General features: G+C 36.7%; 6 protein-coding genes across 6 annotated transcripts; 2 read left to right on the forward strand and 4 right to left on the reverse strand.

Moving 5' to 3' along the window:
- Positions 1-1,670: 1,670 nt before the first annotated feature.
- On the forward strand, positions 1,671-3,304 carry EV154DRAFT_238686 (uncharacterized protein). The gene is made up of 9 exons (XM_051594540.1): positions 1,671-1,764; positions 1,828-1,973; positions 2,041-2,082; positions 2,161-2,348; positions 2,406-2,518; positions 2,578-2,715; positions 2,798-2,913; positions 2,972-3,077; positions 3,145-3,304. Exons 1-9 carry the CDS (start codon positions 1,753-1,755, stop codon positions 3,205-3,207), a joined length of 924 nt encoding a protein of 307 aa, XP_051462841.1. The 5' UTR covers positions 1,671-1,752; the 3' UTR covers positions 3,208-3,304.
- A 557-nt stretch (positions 3,305-3,861) lies between these two features.
- Positions 3,862-5,220, forward strand: EV154DRAFT_535688 (major facilitator superfamily domain-containing protein; the record flags this gene model as incomplete). Its single annotated transcript, XM_051604085.1, has 7 exons — positions 3,862-3,873; positions 3,945-3,992; positions 4,050-4,110; positions 4,180-4,256; positions 4,333-4,744; positions 4,812-4,910; positions 4,979-5,220. 7 exons carry the CDS (start codon positions 3,862-3,864, stop codon positions 5,218-5,220), a joined length of 951 nt encoding a protein of 316 aa, XP_051462842.1.
- On the reverse strand, positions 5,092-6,382 carry EV154DRAFT_238640 (uncharacterized protein). The gene is made up of 2 exons (XM_051594539.1): positions 6,151-6,382; positions 5,092-6,075 (listed from the first exon to the last, which is right to left on the reverse strand). The coding sequence occupies exons 1-2, from the start codon at positions 6,311-6,313 to the stop codon at positions 5,276-5,278; spliced, it is 963 nt and encodes a 320-aa protein (XP_051462843.1). The 5' UTR covers positions 6,314-6,382; the 3' UTR covers positions 5,092-5,275.
- A 1,101-nt stretch (positions 6,383-7,483) lies between these two features.
- On the reverse strand, positions 7,484-7,901 carry EV154DRAFT_411660 (velvet factor; the record flags this gene model as incomplete). The annotated part of the gene is made up of 2 exons (XM_051595468.1): positions 7,484-7,728; positions 7,784-7,901. The coding sequence occupies 2 exons, from the start codon at positions 7,899-7,901 to the stop codon at positions 7,484-7,486; spliced, it is 363 nt and encodes a 120-aa protein (XP_051462844.1).
- Positions 7,902-11,390: 3,489 nt separating this feature from the next.
- Positions 11,391-13,379, reverse strand: EV154DRAFT_535690 (uncharacterized protein; the record flags this gene model as incomplete). Its single annotated transcript, XM_051604086.1, has 6 exons — positions 11,391-11,465; positions 11,522-11,803; positions 11,860-12,791; positions 12,868-13,165; positions 13,226-13,270; positions 13,332-13,379. The coding sequence occupies 6 exons, from the start codon at positions 13,377-13,379 to the stop codon at positions 11,391-11,393; spliced, it is 1,680 nt and encodes a 559-aa protein (XP_051462845.1).
- Positions 13,380-14,387: 1,008 nt separating this feature from the next.
- Positions 14,388-18,088, reverse strand: EV154DRAFT_434986 (RecF/RecN/SMC). Its single transcript, XM_051596776.1, has 7 exons — positions 18,008-18,088; positions 17,686-17,906; positions 16,884-17,631; positions 14,884-16,823; positions 14,770-14,830; positions 14,645-14,696; positions 14,388-14,586 (listed from the first exon to the last, which is right to left on the reverse strand). The coding sequence occupies exons 1-7, from the start codon at positions 18,008-18,010 to the stop codon at positions 14,516-14,518; spliced, it is 3,096 nt and encodes a 1,031-aa protein (XP_051462846.1). The 5' UTR covers positions 18,011-18,088; the 3' UTR covers positions 14,388-14,515.
- Positions 18,089-18,350: the final 262 nt, after the last annotated feature.

Raw genomic sequence — 18,350 nt, forward strand, 5'->3', positions numbered from 1 at the left:
TCTATACGAAGCGATTAATACATTACCTTCTTTTTTTTTTTTTTTAATAGGGATTTTTTTGCATTGTAAACGCAAGTACTTGAAAGCCTTCATGTTAAGATGACGAGCTCTCCATCACGCAAAACATTCTACCTCTAATAAGGTTCCATTAATAAAATAGATAGTAACTAAAAATATACAACTTTTACAGTGCTACTCATAAGATACATCACATTATGATGCTAGCCAAGAAACCAAATCGATCCTCCCTACATGTAAAACAACTGAATCTGTGGGTTGAAACACAAAGCTTTATGTAAATATAAACTTTTTTTTTTTTTGGGAGTTCAAAGCTTTACAATGTAATGGGTGAAAACGAATGATAAAGTATATACCATGACCTCTTATTGTTGTTCTAGTTATTCATCATATAAGACTCTAATAAAATGAATGGACCTGAACAACTTGTTGATCTGACAAAATAAGAAAAAGTCTCGTCTCGATGCAGTGCTAACAAGCAAAAGTAGACAGTGAGTATGAAGAAGTAATGTAAGATTTTGATCAAGCAAAACTCCCCCGTAAAATTATTTATAAATAACCTTCTTTTGATCACTCATACTAAAAATCTTGATGTTAATTACCTATGTGGTCTCAAAAGTCATGGAAAATAATCAAAGCACGAGAGAAAGAAAACAAAGAATTAAACACTGGGTACATTTTCAAGTTTTAGTATTGCCGTTCACTTCAATCCAGCAGCCGCCTTTAAGAATAAATATATACTTTTAGGTATTTGACATTGGATTTCCTCTCTCTTTGGAGGATTTTACTTTTAGATCAATATCAAAAAAAAAAACTGCTTCTAATCAATCAAGTCTCTTGGATGACTTGTTATAATCCCGTAATATTAATATATTGTTAAAGGAAGTGATACAAATCTCACCAATGCCGATTAGCTTTCAGATAAAATACAACTGTAATCTGTGTCAATTTTCCTTACATTTCTCTTTTATTACATTTTATAACTTACAGTCAATGTATAATTAATTACATATATATATATATATAAACAAGTGGCTAGCTAAAGTGTCCAAGTTAGAGACTGTCACCAGTTTTGGCAATATTAATTGCAGCATCAACGGGCGTCCAAACAAATATTTGCAGTGCATCCCCCCCCCCTTTCAACAAAAAGAAAAAAATTTGCATGTCAATGTGGGGAGGGCAGGAGAGGGGTTATATAATTTCTTAAAAACAGGATAAAATACTTCCCTCCATGGATGTTCGAAAAAACTCTACCACAGCATTAGCCAAAGTGACACTCAGCCGGTTCAGTAGCAGCATGATTAGCCCAGTAAAACTTGGCGGGGTTGAAATTCGAGACGGCGGTGCATTGACGACGAAGAAAGGATCTCTTGGCTGCAACTGGTTTTTCTCTTTCCCTAGATTACTCCAAAAAAAGAAGAAATTAGAAATGTCCCCATCCTCATCATCGTCGACAGCCCCGAAATCTATCACCGAATTGAATTTATTGGCAAGAGTACACACCGATCCTTGTATACCCACCGACATTTATGTCAATTCAGCAAACCTGTTACTGAAGCAAGCACGCATATACCTCAAAGAGGAGAATGAGGAACAGGCCTATGTTTACTACCTTAAATATATCAAGTGAGCAATACATGTATACAATTGACATTACTTATATACTAAACATTACGATTAAGCTTGCTGTTAAACGAACTAAGTCTACGTCCTGGGTTCAACGATTCCGATCAAATGGTGGTCAAGGTAGATCGCTGATCAAGCATTACTTTGAAAATCTAACACTTTCTTTTCTCTTTCTTTTCAAAGACATGTATAGAGGCCCTAGATACGATTGAATCCTTAAAACCATCCATCGAAGCGGTTCATGAAAGCTATAAATTATTCCATTCAACGAAGCAACCTGACCCTGATTCTCACAAGGTCCCAGAATACAATGTTACATATTACACCGAGTAAGTGCATATACACGGGTTGAGCTCCACCAGATATCATTTTAATTTTTTAAGCGTGAATTTCTAGGCCAACCCCAATGGAATGGGAGTATACACCTGTACCTAGAAAGTAATATTGAATTTTCTTATAAAAAATGAAAATGTATATGTCGTAATTATTGAACCTTTTTTTTTATATATCCTGTAGATTCTCATCTCAACAGCAATTCACTGATACCCATAGATTAAATAAGAAGCAAGAGCAGCAATTACCTCCCCCACCATTGCCACCTAAAATTAAATTAAATCATGACATACCACCACCTCTGCCACCCAAAATTCGAGAATATTCAAATCAAGAGCCTCACTTGGATACTCAAACATTTTTCGAGCCAAGTAAGAATAATTTTTTTTTCTAAAAAGAACAGGGTGTTAAAACTAATGAATTGACAGCTATGTTACGTAATATTCACGTTCCCGTATGTATCAAAGAAAACTTTTTGAATGTTGCAAGGTATAATACCAGTCTAAATATCGAGACTTGCGGTATACTTAGTGGAAAATTGGTTTGTGGCTATTTTTTTGTTTTGTTTTTTTAGTTTTAGTAAACTGATTGATAAATTAGCAAAATAATGAGTTGTTTGTGACATCTTTGTTAATACCGAATCAAGAGGGCACGAGTGATACATGCATTACAAGAAATGAAGAAGCGATTTTTGAGTACCAAGACAATCATGGATTACTGACACTAGGCTGGATCCATGTAGGTTTTTTTTTTTTTAAAAAAAAAAAGAGTTTTATAGTCCCTTTCAACGAGTATTCAACATTTCCCCTTTTTAAAATAGACGCATCCATCCCAAACATGCTTTTTAAGTTCGGTAGATTTACATACTCATTGTTCTTATCAGCTCATGTTACCAGAGGCTATTGCCATTGTCTGTGCGCCAAAGCAAACCCCTGAGTAAATAGAAACATATGTCAATCTGTCTATTCCGTGATACTAATTATAAAGTTTAAAGTTTTGGTATATTCCGTTTAACAAGTCCGGATGGTTTACAAGAGATCACCAATTGCAGAATCCAGGAATCCTTTCATCCACATTCAGATAGTTCGATACTTTACCAAGTAAAAGTGAATCCTTGAATAAAGCAGTATCATAGTTACTAATGTTTAATTTATTTTTTTAAAATAGGACAACAGTGGGCATATCAGGTTGGATTCACATTGCACATTGGATATCATTGATCTCCGCTGATTTAAAATTTTATAAACATTCACACTGCGTGATACACAAAAAACCCAAAAAGAGAATATTTTTATTGTGTGAATGCTTTTTTTTTAAAAAAAAATATAAAATTATGATCCTGTACTTCGTCAAATGCAAAAGTCTTGGTTTTTTTTTTCCGCTTCCCTTTTTATTTATTTTGTGTGTGTTTTTTTTTTGAAAAATGGAATCTCGAACAAAAATCGACGATGAATCATGGCATGAGGATGTAGAAGCCATGCCGACGGGATTCAAGACTTACAAGATCCGTTTCTTTGGTCTAACCGTGATTGCTTTATGTAATATCGCTTCTTCCTTAAATTGGCTCGCAGTTGCACCTATCCCAGATTATTCTAACAGTTATTTCGGCGGTATTGGCTTAACGGCTGTCAATTGGTTTTCCAACGTATTCATGCTGGTTTATCTTGTGGCTGGTCCACTTTCCAGTTACGTTTATGAGCATTGGAATATCAAAATGGGTGTAAAGTTTTTTCATGATTTATTTTGATTTATATATTATGCTTACTTAATTCAACTTTTTTGCTTATTTAGTTGGTCATTGGTGCTGTGTTACAGGCCATTGGTGCTTGGTTGAGATATTTCTCATCATTTATTCATGATCCCAAAGGTAGATTTGCTTTAGCCATGCTTGGTCAGGTATAGAATTGACACACCACCATAACCCTACGTTTTTGTTTTGATTTAACTTTTTTGTATTTTGGGTCTAGGTGGTATGTGCGGTTGGACAACCTTTTATTCTAAATATTTGTACTCCTGTAAGTATGACATGATTGAAATACAGACTTATAGATCTCCTAACCTCGGACATCTAGTATTCTGCGTTATGGTTCAGCGCGGGCAGTCGAGGTACCGCTAGTATGATTGCTGGTGTCAGTAAGTATAACATGGTACATACCACCCTTTTTCTGTCCGGCCATTTATAAATGTCTCTTTTAAATGTAGCAAATTCGGTTGGTATGGCAGTTGCATCGCTTATTCTTCCTGCTATTGTCACTGGAGCTGATAGTGTTCATACTGGTGTAAGCTCACTTTTTTTTTTGTTTTGAAAGAGGAAATTATCATATGGGTTTAATGTAATCTAATTATTTAAAATAGTTCCTTGTCATCGCTTGTGTCACAACAGGTGTTGCACTACCCGCTCTTTTCGTACCCAAGAAACCCAAGACCCCTCCTTCACACAGCGCTTCGTCCAAGGACAAGTTTGCTATTCCATTTCGTCGGTCGCTTGGCCAGTTGGCTAAAAACTGGAACTATTTAATTATTATGGTTTCCTTTGGTATTCTTTGTGGTATGGCATCTGCTTTGACCTCTCTCTTGACACAGATTGTACAACCGTATGGTGTATCTGTGGACGATGCAGGATTTTTGGGTGCTGCCTTTATTATTGCTGGTCTTGTGGGAGCGATAGTCACTGGTATCTTTATTGATAAAACAGGTCGTCACAAGATTGTACTCAAGGTCTTTGTTCCTATTGTTGGTGCTGCTTACTTGGGCTTTTATTTCGTTGGTAAGATTTTTATCATCTTTTTCTATATATATAAGGTACTAAAAAAAAGAGAGATGCGTTATTTTAGTCAAATCTGCCAACTACAGCGCTATGATGGGCGTTTGCTGTATCCTGGGATTCTTTACCTTTTCACTTTTACCTGTAGCACTCGAGCTTTCAGTTGAATGTAAGTGCACGTGCAACGCAAATTTTCATTGATCTCTATTTTCTAACAATATTTGTATATATATATAGCATCATACCCTATCAGTGAAGCTATCTCTAGTTCTTTATTATGGATGTGCTCCCAAATATTAGGACTTATTATCTTGACGGTCATGGACGCACTTCGTAACCCAGATGATACGTACAGCCGAGGACTTATTTTTGCCACTTGTGTCTCATTTCCTATTTGTATCTTTACTACCTTATATAATTCACCCAACAAACGTATAGAGTTTGAAGATAAGGCTAATCATAATCAACAGCAGCAGTAAATATAATATGCGCGCTACTATCTATTTCTTTATTAAATTAATTTAAAAAAAAAAATTATTTTACAACACATGATACAGCATCGCATAACTTTAAAAATGTACTTCTATCTAATGTATCAAAAAACAAGAGACCAGATGCCTTCTCGATCGCTTGCAAATCCACCTGGAAGCTTGTAAGTGGGACGGAATTATCAATGGCCTGATTCGGCAACACAAATGCACCCAAGGTGTATTTGCCATCCTTGACCGACAACACAATCTTGAAGAAATGCGTAGGTACAGCTACATTGGCCGTCGTATCCCCAATCACCTTGTATGTCATGGTGTATTTGTTGCTGTTAGATGTAGCTCTCTTTTGAATTCCGTCGTCTCCAAATGTCACTTTGGCACCGGCAAAAGCATATTCAGCACTGCTACCGGTGGCACCGGCCGCATTATCAACGGTGGGTAAAAACAAGGGACCGGTATACACATAAACGTCAGTGTAGTTTTTGGTCAGGTCACGAACAAAAGTCTCTAAATAAGCCCAGTATTGACGATTGAATCCAACACCCACTTGAGGTGCAATATTCGTTAATAAAAATGTCTGGTCAAGACCTGCCTGGGTTGCACCAGCGTCGCCTGCAGGTGCCATGTGACCGCGATCATAACCACTGTAAGTGTAATCCTTGGTGGTGATACGAAACAAGGCAGGAATAGCTGGATCACCTACAAAACTGGAACTATCTCTTGTTACGCCATCGCCCTTGATAATACCTTGCGCTGTAAGGTGTTCTCCCACCCAATGAGGAATTCGGTCTTTACGGTTGAAGGAGGCGGTGTATGCAGTTCTTTCGAGTAGATCGGCGACAGGACCTATCTTTTAGGTTTAGAAAAAAGACAAAAAGAACAGCCAAAAAAAAAAAAAAGCAGGAGAAAATGAGTAATTACCTGGGTTACCGAACTTTAATATAGGGTTGGTATCAGCTCGGGCGTGATGTCGACCATGTGCCTTTTGAACATTGGTGCGGAATGGCATCAAGTTATACATGAAGAACATGCCCAAAAAGAACCCACCAGTTAGCCAGTAGAATTGTAGAGCGGGTACGGCCATTCTTTTTGTTGCTGTGTGTATTTTAGGAAAAAAAAGACGATAGAAAGAAAAAGAGAAGTAAGAAAAAAAAAAAGTGCGAATATTTATACCTACTAAATTTGTCAAACGCTATTGATATGTAAAAAGCATCTAAAGATTACTATAATTGGGAGATCACGTTGCAAATATACCATTCTTTAGAGGATTGTTTATTTGTTTCGTGTACCTTTTAAAGAAAAAAATGTAGCATTTGGACTAGTGTGTCCCTTGTACAATAGCTACACATCAATGCAAAATGACAAGGCCTGATCGAAGAAATTTAATAATAGAGCTATTTAAATTTATGTACTACGGCTTTTTTTAATTAATCATGTAGTAAAAAAAAAATTAAAAATTAATTGAGATAAGAAGGGAATATATTTAACAGAAGAGAAAAAAAAAGAATAGTGCAGTTGAGAAGAAAGGTTATAATACAAGTAATGAAATGAAGGATATGGAGTTGTTGTGAGAGGGAGTAATTTTTTTTTTCTTCTTGAGGAGAAAAAAATAGTTGACATGGGAAGTGGGTGTGGAATGATATTACAAGATTAAATAAAAAGTAAGAATTCTAATATGAAAAAATAAAAAGGGAAGAATAAAAAAGAAAGAGGGTTTTTAGATGAATCTTTGAGGGGAATCCTGAGATAATTGCATCATGGCAAGAACAGCGTCTTCTTCCGTCGTTGTCTTCTGTCGCTTATTGTTATGGTTATCAAGCGAAAATAGGTTTCGAATAGGTGGCAGCTTTACAGTGGGGTTGAAACTTGTCACGTGGGAAAGAGGAGGAGAGGGATATAAAGAGTAACAAGAAGGAGACGCAAATAATTTATCATAGGATTGTTGCTGGGGTGAGTGCAAAGATACTCGAGGTGGAGAATAGTGTGCCATCACAGGACTGCCTTCACTACTGCTTGTGCTTTCTGTACCACTACTGGTAATGCTACCTCTTCTTTCATAATAAGAAGGTGAACCGCCAGGGTTTAAGGTATCAATAAATGTAAGAGGAGAAGGGGCTATGGGGCTAGGCTGAGAAGGAGTGGCCAGAATGTACTGTTCAGTATGGATTTCAAGCTTTCTTTTGCGACAAGAGGCATTAGGACTAAATATAACATTTAGTTCAAATGAAAGATGAATATAAATATAAGGTATGACTTACACTTGGGCACGGTTTTCTTTACGAATTCTGATACGAGCACCCTGGTCAGAGAAAGATCTTGACAGGAAGGTAGAGTCAAGCATACCGGGGAACTTTTTGGTAGCGTAAACAGTAAATGGACCAGTGAATAAGTGTTGGAGGCAGACAGCACCTGTAGAAGTAATTTCAAATAACGAAAGCTTTAACCGAAAGTTTCCTTCCACCTTGACAGAGAGATCACCAAAGATAAAGAAGGCGCCATCTAAGTTTAAAGAGTTAGTAAGAAAGAAAGAAAAAATATAATGAAGCTAACATACCATGGTTGTCAATATCTTTAAGCTTGTACATGGAAGAGACTGTTTGACCAGACAGGGCATTGTGAGTGGGTGTGTAAATTTCATCGTCATCGATTGGATGAGCTAAATTGGCGCACATATAAAAATAAGAATTTTGGTGAAATGTGCTAAGAAAAAAAAAAAAATCAGATAAACAAAAATTTCTTAGATGATCAAGGGTAGTACATACTCAGTTTGTTGCGGAGTAGAGTTATTCAATCTAATTTGAACGATGGGAGGTGGATCTATTGGTCGACGATCTAAGATAAAAAAAATTGTGTAAATAAGAGTGCCCAGCCTTGTAATAACGGAAAAAAGTAAAAATAAAAAAAGGTTTGAATATTTTACCTCTTTCGTTGTTTGTACTAATACGAGCATGGATAGGCTGTTGACGAGTGATCAAAGAGAAAGAACTGGTTGGCATAATAATAAGAGAAAAAGTTAGATATCACAATAAATCTACCCTTGCAAAAAAATAATATAAAATAATACCTCGAAGCAGATTCAACATCTGGACAGGCGGGGACATAGTTGTAATGATTGATTTTTGACATTGTTGTTATAAGTAGTAGTTGTGTATGTAAAGATTATAAGTAAAAGTGTCCGGTTATCGATTGATTTTCAAGTTTTTTGTAAATAAAAAAAAAAAGAGGAAAAGAAAAAAAGATGATAAAGAAAAAAGAGAAGGTTTAGGGAAAAGAAGGAAAGGGTTGTGCTACAATAAAAAGATCTGATAAAATTGTTTTTCAAATTATTTAAACGGAGTTTTTGTGTCTGCGAGTTCTTTTCACACAACCCAACCCACCCACCTTTTGAGTTCAAAACCAAGCTTCCATCAAAACGTCAAGCATGATGATCCCCTCAAGGTTTAATGGGCTCGATTATAATCGATAGTAGTATTCCATCTATGAGTATAAAATCAGAAGAATAGGAGCATATTGGGGTCATAAAAATAAAGAGTGAGGGGACACCCGTGTAATACGAGAAGTTTCATCTGATTGTATCGTGTAACCGTAGTCCTGAAATTACTTTTTTAATCTCTTAAATGAATCATATTAATCTCTTGCATCTAGCAGCCCTATTCATTCAATGTCTTGCTCTGTCTGGTGTCCATTTGACACCAAACATGTCATAAATTACAAACAAGAAATATATGGAAATTCAGTCAAATGCAAGATAATTAGTAGGGTTGGCGGTATAATAAAATATTGGGTTGTATTGGAATCAGGGAGCCCTTGTATGTATATGATTATCTTACGGGGGGCTTTTTTTTTTTTTTTTTTTTTTTTTTTACTTCTCCAAGTTTGAATAAATGTTACATGAGTTTCTTGTAATACGGACCATGTCTCTGTGTATACTCGTATTTTGCCAATAGAATATATTGGTCTAAGGAGTGACATTGTCAAGCCTCACTAATTACTACAACCATTCAAAAACGGACCGAAAAAAAGCTGCAAATGCTAGGAAAATCGTCTTTTTTTTTTGCTTCACATATCTCCTATCCCCCCACTCCTTGAGTAAATTGGGTCATACTAGGATTGTTTGGGACACGAGTCCAAATGATTAGTCAATATTTTAAACTGGAGAAAGCTCCAAATTTTTATCTGATGGTAATTTTCTTAATGCTGGGTTTTATTTTAGTGTAAAAACTAGAAAATAAGAAGGGTATTAAATGACACCTTTCTCCTTTATCTGTCGGATGATCAAAAAATCATAGATGTACCAGTGTCTTGAGTTCAAATTCGGGAAGTTTCTTTTTTCGTGGGACAAAACTATATTTATTTCCCAGACATCCTATTCAATCATTGTCTTTTTTTTACAGGCAGTCATGAATTAAACACTTGCATGTACAAAATAAAATTTCGTATTTTATATTGGGCTGTATCCCGAAAAAAATAAAAAAAAACTCTTTAACCAGGTACCTATTAGAAAAGTATACAAATGCTTCAACAATCAGTTACTGTGGTGATAGTCTTACAAGTAACCATGATTATTGGGAAAAGAATATCTTTTTTGTACAACATGCGCTTTTCTTTACCAATCAGCGCATAATAACGTGGATTTGTCACCCGCGGTTCAGGTCGCTCTGAGTACGTAAATTTTGTAATCCTCCATCAATAATAAAGATGCCTAGCTTTTTTTTCAATTGGGTGGTCTTTCTTTCTTTCAAAAAAAACTTTCCAGTTTTAATTACTGTTGACTATAATACATTGACATCTTTCTCCTTCTGCAATCAATTGTTTTTTATAATCACAAACAGTATTAAATCATAAAAAAGAAATCTTCAATATTAATCATAAGGAATCTGATACTAACATTTGCTCAAAATGATATCGCTCTCATACAAATACCATGTTTTCTGATCCAAAATTATTTTCAAACGCGCGAGAGTATCAAATGAATATTAACCCCAACATTCGCCACTCAAAATTCTGAAATGAAGTAATTAAAAAGCGCGGCTATAAACATCAATTATCCCGTCCTCTTAAATCCTACATGTTGTATGAAAGAGAGTCAAAGCAGAATGATAGTTTATAGAGCTACAGAAAGAAAAAAAAACGTGCCTGTTTCTGATTATCATTCACCTTTGCATTATTTCCATCTGAGAGAACCCCAGCATTGAGGAGAAAAAAAAAGTCTAAAAAAAGGATTTATCACCCAATAAAAAAGTTATTTTTGTAATTTTGTCTGGATTTCCAGTAATCAGTTGGAAAATAGCTACTCTCCCTCTCCCTAAATCCCCCCCCCCTCCCCCAAACGTATTCCTTGGTCTCGGCAATACAATATTGCAAAAACACGACACAGTTCGTATTACAATCACTTATCATGCAATGTATTTTCAAACTTGGGAAAGAACTCTCCTCCTCTCCTTGAATAGTCATTTTATATCGAATAGTTCCCTGATTCGAATATAATCCGATTGCTTACTATGCCTAGCTAATTTATACCTGTGGCATCTGACTGTAATATTCTTTTTTTTTTTTTACATATATAAACTGCTGTTGCTTTAACAGCAGTGTACGACATGAATGGTTAGCCAACTGTTATGCTACGATAAATAATTACAAGTTAATATTAAAACCAGACAGTCCGATGAGAATACCAGTGTTGATTGACATGTAAATTAGCCATAGTTATCAGGCTCAATTAAATTGGGGCTATTTAAACCTTGAAGGGGGGTAAAGATCGTCGCATGTGACTCTTGGATGGAAAGCTTGGATTCAAATGGGTGGAAAATAAAATTGGTTCTGATCTGAGCAGGGAAAATATATATCCCCCCTAATGTTTGTCCGGGATGCCGACTTTATCAGAGCACTGACTGATCAATAGTAATCTCGATTGTTGTCTCCAAGGAGACAAATATTGTGCAACATGCATATTTGAAACCTGATCTGTTCATCCCCCTCCTTTTTGTAAGTATAATCCTGGTATCATATTGCAATCAATTTGCGTAAACATCTAAGATCCAAACGCAGTATTGCGTAATTTGAACCATTGTTTGATGGCTAGATTTTATATCATGTTGGATTACAACTTATTTTATTTATTTGGGCTTTCCTCCCTAGAAATACACAACAAAAAACACGAGTTAAAAATCAAACTCTGGACGGAATTGATTCAGATCTGCTCCAACCACTGCCTTGTCCGCCAAATCACGACGATCCTAAAGAGAAAAAAAGTTAGTGTTTCCTTTGACATGTCTATTACATATTTATTTACCATCTGAATGAAAGCCTTTCGTAACATTTCCCAAGAGTTATTTGATACATTCACACCTTCTTCCGCATCCCCGTTACCTCGTTTATGCATGGAAAGACCTGTTAAGAAATGTTCGGCGGCTTCTTTATAACAGCCAATGTTAATACAGCTCACGCCAATATTGTATCTAACACGGACAAAAGAGGGACGTAACTCAAGTGCCTTGTGATATGCATCAATTGCTTCTTCAGGACGGGCATTATTAGCCAAGGTAGCACCCATACGATTCCATAATAGATAATCCTAAAATGTACACATTAGTATACCACTTGGCATCTTCACGATAAAAAAAAACTTACATTAGGACGACCCTTTAATGCAGCTACAAAGCAATCAACGGCTTTATCAAGTTCTCCACTTCCATAGAACAAAACACCCAATCCTACTTGTACATCAGGGTCCATCAATTGTCCATCTGGAGCTTGTCTGGCTGCTGTCAAAAACAAGTCCGTAACTCTATCGTGAAGTTCAAAGGGAGACGTAGCATTTGGTAATGGTTGATGCCCCACCACATGGGGGTATTTCTGGGTGATCCAACGTTCTAAGATTTGATAAGCAGCATGATCGTAGGATTCATTGGTGTAACTGACAGCCAACGACATGAGAGCTTGTAGATTTCCTGGATCTGCCTCGATCGCTCTTTCCAAAGCACGAATAGCTGGCTCCTCTTTTTCATTCTGAGCTTGAGCATTACCTAAATGCATCCAAGCTTCGGAATCAGCAGGATTTTTTTGCACGACGGCTTCAAAGGCTAAAGCAGCTTGACTCAATGAGCCGCCTTCTTCTAACAGACGCAAACCAACAGCCATAGGATCTTGATGATTCAAGTATGGATTCCCAACTTCAAATACATACTCACCCAAATCCGGTTTATAGATGACACCTGTATTATTAAAGTTTCCAAATTCATCCTCCCAGTCATTATCCTCTGCCATTTGATCCCGAATGTTTTGCCAAACGTTTTCAAATTGGTCAAAAGCAGGATCTTGAGCAGCGGCAGCCTCCTCTACTTTGCGGGCCATTTCTTCTTCAGAGAGTTGATCAAATGCAGCGAATTGCTCTTCCCAGGGAGCATTGTTGTTTAATTCAAGGCGTCCTTTACCCTTATTTTGATGAAGATCAAATTCGTTGGCCCAATCAAAGTGTTTCTCAAAGGCAGTTTCGAATTCAGCCAATTGTGCTGGATTCATGTTACTGACCTCAGGATGCTTCATAAACTCATCTCGCCATACTTTTTTTTTTTAAAAAAAAACAGTCAGTTTTTTTTTTTTTTTTTTTTTTTCTTACATAAACACATATGACTTTACCTGATGCGCTTTGGGTTGGACCAGCAGCAGCTTTACTTTCCAAAAAGGCCTTTTCCATGGCGGATTCTTCTCCGGGTGTCAATTCCCAAAGTTTAGGACCTGCTTGTGTTGCATGACCAAATTCGTTGGCCCAAGGCACCTGTCGTACTGCATCCAACTCTCTTTGTAATGCTGAGAATTCAAAATTATTCTGCATACCCATTCTTTGAGGTTGTTGTTGTTGTTCTTGGCCAAAGAATTCGTTCACCATGTCTCCTCCGGCACCTTGAGGAAAACCTTGCTGTCTTTGTGTACGCATCTACCATGACATGAGTTTCTTGTGCAGATCAACCCCCCCTCCTTTATTTGTAATACTTACGGATGAAGGTCCGGCATTGTGTTGAGAAGGTCCTGCGAATTGATCCTTTTGTTTTATGTAAAAGTTAGAAATTTGCCAAAAAGGTGTTAAGAAAGAGGGAACTTACTCTTTGAAGCGAACGATCTTGACCAAACTGTTTAAGCATTTGAGCCATGGGGTTTACACCACCGCAAGAGTCATCACCATTCATCATTTAAAGTATTGTTTAAGAAAGGAAAAAGGAAAATCAAAAGATGACTAAAAGGCATTATATTTTTAAAAATCCGGTCTTTTTTTTTATTATTGTGGGGTTTTTATGCTGACATGTGTGAATTTTATTTTGGAGGACAGGAACCTCTTAAAAGTTTTTTCTTTTTTTAAAGTAGGGATCCACTATAAGACTTGACCACAATGGCTCTTTATCTGATGAAATTCTTTTCACAGCATCCATTCTCTTGACAGCGGGTTTTTACACAAATCGCCTCGCTGTATCCAATACGTGCGAGAAATAAATCATCAACTAAATAATCGTGTACCTTGTTTTTTAAGATACCGCCTCCTCCCCCTTTATGGCAGCTATTTCATAATAAGATAGCTGTGCGTGTGATCACAAGTATTATAAGCATGAAAATCCTTTACTTAGAGTTAAGCGCATTACATTTAATCATAATCGCTCGTACAAAAATTCATATTAAATAGAAGAGCTTATTTTATGGATACAGCTCAAAAGATAACTCGTACTACCAAACTTTTTTAACGATTGCTGTCATGTCAAACCCTCATGCAGGGTTTGTACCAGTTCCAACCGAATAAAGTTTTTTGTTATTATTATTATTATTGTTATTATTATTAGGCTCTTAATATCAAATGAACTTTATTGTGGTTATTCTTTCTGGATCAATACATCAACAACTGTGGGAGGAGCATTATTGATGCCATAGCTATTTTAATGTATTATTTTTCTTTTATGACATGCTATACCTATACATTACAGCGAAAAAAAAAAATTAATCATCCATCGCATTGGCCAAGTTTCTTACTTTTCGTTTCTATAAATCTGTCGTTGGTAGCAATTGATCAACATTGATAGAGTGTTGATTTTTTAAGAATCAAGGATTATCTGTTTACATGGTTTGGCTAAGGAATGAAATATTCATAGTTTAATTTATCCGTGTTTTTCAATGCCGAACCAAATCATCATTTAAATGTTTTTATGGTATTTATTTATTTTTCAAACGGACTAGTCAGTAGGTTATGGCGAAAGAGAACATATAATTTTTAAAATCGTATATATAAAAGGGATTAAAAACCTCAATCCCGGCGGTCAGGGTCGGCCAACTTGTGCACTGTTACGAATTTACCAGGATTGATACCAGTAGCATCTATTTTTTTACAGGTTAATTAATGAATTTTTGTGTGTGTACAATAGTATCGATTTACCTTGTGGGGTAATTAAAATATACTGCGAGGAATTATCATTTGCTGCGTTCATCTGTTTCATCGAAAATTAAGTGGGAGAGGGTTAAATAGATTAATTTTTACTCATTTTTTATAACAATACTTACAATCATGCTCATGGTTTGTTTACGATTCACAGCATCCATAAACACGTCGAATTCATCAAGACTAACGATTGAAATTAGAATTTAAATTGATTGATACGTTATTATTAGACCTACCAGATAATAGGCGAGGAAATACTCTGCCACAATGATAACAACAAACTGATTTGAGAAAACGATTTCTCGCCACCAGAGAGAGATCTTGAATCTTTTTGACGCGAGCCCTTACTGTATTGATCGCCTGTAGATACACGAATATCCAATCGTTTTGTGACATGATTAAACCGAAGCGTACCTTCATCACCTCTTAAATGAAGATAATAACTGAAATACTGTTTGGCTGCAAGTGACATGTAACCACGAAAAGATTCCCACTTAAGGAGACGTTTTTCAAGCATTTTTCGTAAAGAACGTAATAGCTTCTCCATACCTTTAATCACTACCTTGGCCTCATCCCAAGCAAAACATGTAGAAATTGTTAAAGCTTCGACTTCTTCTACACTAATGCCGACTTGGTCTTCAATACGAGAGGCGATACCTTGCAAACGCTTGATTTCCATTTCAATAACATGGGGCTCTCTTTCAGTATCGACTCGGTCAGGATAGTCTTCTTGACATTCTTGGATCCAGGTACGCACAAGATTTTCAGCTTCAGCCAAAAGCGTTTTGCGACTTTCATAACGAGACTTTGCTGTTAGTTTTTGGGCGTTTAGTTCCTCCAACTTATCAGTGAGCTTTGTTTTTAATTCGTGCAACTTATTGACTTTGGTACGATATTCCTGGGACACTTCATCTCTTCCTGCTTCCTTTTGCTCGATCAATCGAAGTTTCTTGACTACCTCCTTTAATTTTTCAACGACTACACTACGCTGTGCACTGATGCTTTTGAATTGTTGAACATAATTCTTGACCTTTTCATTACACTCATTGATCTCTTCCTCAAATAGAGATAAATCCACAGGATCTTCTTCTTTGAGGGTATCTTCCCTATCTTCAATGTAACGGTATAACTTTCTAATTCCTGTCTCAATGGCATTCTCATCATTACGGCAAGCCCTTTGTCTCCTTTCGAGTTCGGCGATACGATTGGTAATATTTCTCATATTCGCCTCGTTCTCTTCATATATCTGTTGCAGTTCTTCGATGTCATCTTTATATTTTCTAATTTGTGAATCGATATCTGTTTGGAATCTGGGAGGACCTCGATAAGAATCCAGAGATTCAGTCTTCATGCCGGATTGGCCACCAACCTTGTGGCCAGAACTCGTGAAACACATTTGGATATTTCTGGGTCTTTGTAACATAACATTGTCAGCCTCTGCACGATCTTCCATTAAAAGTGTTTTTTCAATCTTGTTGGAAATGATTAATTGACGTTTCACCCATTCATCTTCAAACTTGAGTGCACGAAGTACGGTCATGTATTTAGAATCTGGTTCACCGGAAGAATAGTCAAATATGTCATATCCAGACACCATGATTGGGGTTTGTTCCATTCTTGCTCTTTTCAGGATACTAAACAATAAATGTTTGTCTTCGAAGCACTCCACGACAAATGCATTTAATGTCTTTTTAAAAAAGATTTCCAATGTTTCGGCATACTGAGGCTGTAATAATTTCAGCGTAGATCCAAGAGGACCAACAGGTTTTCGCTTTTTCCACCGTGTCTCACGACGAATGGCATCCAAAACCTGAGGCATATTTGAACCATATGCTTTCATACTATCACCCCGTTGCGACTCTAATTGGTTTACTTGTCTACGGTAATCCTCGATCTTTGTTCTAATATCCTTGGATTCGTTTAACAGACGTCCACGGCTATCTTTGGTTGTCCTGATTTGATTTTCGAGATCGCTAAATTGGATCTTGAGCTCCTTACCCTTTTCTGTTTTTTCTTCGATCTTTGCCTTTGCTCCTTTGATCTCCTCAAGAATCTCGTCACGCTTAACTTTAGTGGATGCTTCAAGTTTATCTGTTTGGATCTTTAAATTGGCCTCCTGTCTCTCTTTGGCTAATTTTGTAGTTTTGATAAGCTCATTAATATCGGTAAGTTCATCCTATTTGTTTGAAAAGATAAGTTTTATATTATACATGTACAATTCTTTCGCTTTTTATACCTTGAACTCCCTGTTTTGAATTTCCATGCCTACTTTTTGTTCCAGCAATGCCTTCTTTTCGTCAGCATCAGGATCGGGCACATTTTTATGAATATCCCATTCGTTCTGTACATCTTCAATCTTCTTTACAACATCGTCAATTTTTGATTTTTGACCTTCGTATTGCTCCTTCATATCGCTCAAGTTTTTTTCGGCAGTAAGTACATCGCGTTTAAGTTTTTCAGCAGCTTTTTCCTTAAGAATGATTTGTGACCACACCAGCTCGTTGTTAAATTCATCAATTTGAGTGGTGACATCTCTAGCTTGTTGTAAATCCTCGTATCGACGTTGCGCTTCGTTCGCCTTTTCCTGTAATATGGGAAGGCCTTCCTTTTTACGCTCCAAGGTGATATGAGCAGTATCCAAACTCTCGCGCACCGTTTCAAAGTCTGCCTTTAGTTGGGATAGTTGAGTGCCATGCATAAAGAGCTTATACTTATCCTCTGCCGTACTATCACTAAGAAATTTTCGGGCCATATCCTGGGTCAGCATGGTCAAAGGATTGTTGACCAAGATACTGAAATGATCCAGGATGGCCACAAGTTCTTCCTTTTTGTACGATACTATTTTACCAGACGCGTTCTTAAGTTTGTAAGGCGAGGCACCCTCTTTATTCAATCGACGTTCAACGACAATGATGCCAGGGTATAGTTCTGGTTTATAAGGTCGATGTCCGCCGTTGGTAAGATGAATCGTGATATTAGCCACGCTAAATTCCAAACTCGTCAGCGATTGTATTGTTTTCGTTCTTTCTTGTTTTTACCTCATGCCTTCCTTGATAAAGGACCCAATATTCCTTCCACGATTAGTTGAACTGGCGTTGGCACCCAAAGCAAGTGTAATGGCCGTCAAAATGGCACTCTTTCCACTTCCGTTATGGCCAATGACGAAATTGATCTTTGGTCCCAAATCAACCTTTAAATATTTATGACACATGAAATTGACAACTTCAACTCTAGCAATTGTGCCACCTTCATTAATTGCCTAAATTTCAACAAAAAAAAAAAAAAAAAAAAAAAAAAAAAATAACCAAAATCAATTGACATGTTGCAAGTGCCTGTGCCTTTTTTTTTATTTCCTATTACCATGTTATCAAAGTCGACGTTATCTTCAAGTGTTCGTCCGGAAGATCGTTGAATCTGCTCTTCCTCTTCCTCTTCTTCTTCTTCAGAATACGCATCCATGTCTTCGTCTTCCTCTTCTTCCTCTATCACTTCCCGTTGAATCCTTCGATTCTTCTTGGGTTTGTCACCCTGCCATACACAAAAAAAAAACGTCAGAATATGTCCCTTTGAACCTCCCTCCTCCCTTAATAATTAATAATTTTCTACCACAGGCTCCGGGCTATCGCGAAAGCTGTTTGTTCGTTTCAATGAGGTAGACGGCATGCCTTGCTTTGAATTTAAAATGAGAGAAAAATAAATTAAA

Source organism: Mucor mucedo, assembly GCF_025094135.1.
Source record: "Mucor mucedo strain NRRL 3635 chromosome Unknown EV154scaffold_5, whole genome shotgun sequence".
Lineage (NCBI taxonomy): Eukaryota > Fungi > Mucoromycota > Mucoromycetes > Mucorales > Mucoraceae > Mucor > Mucor mucedo.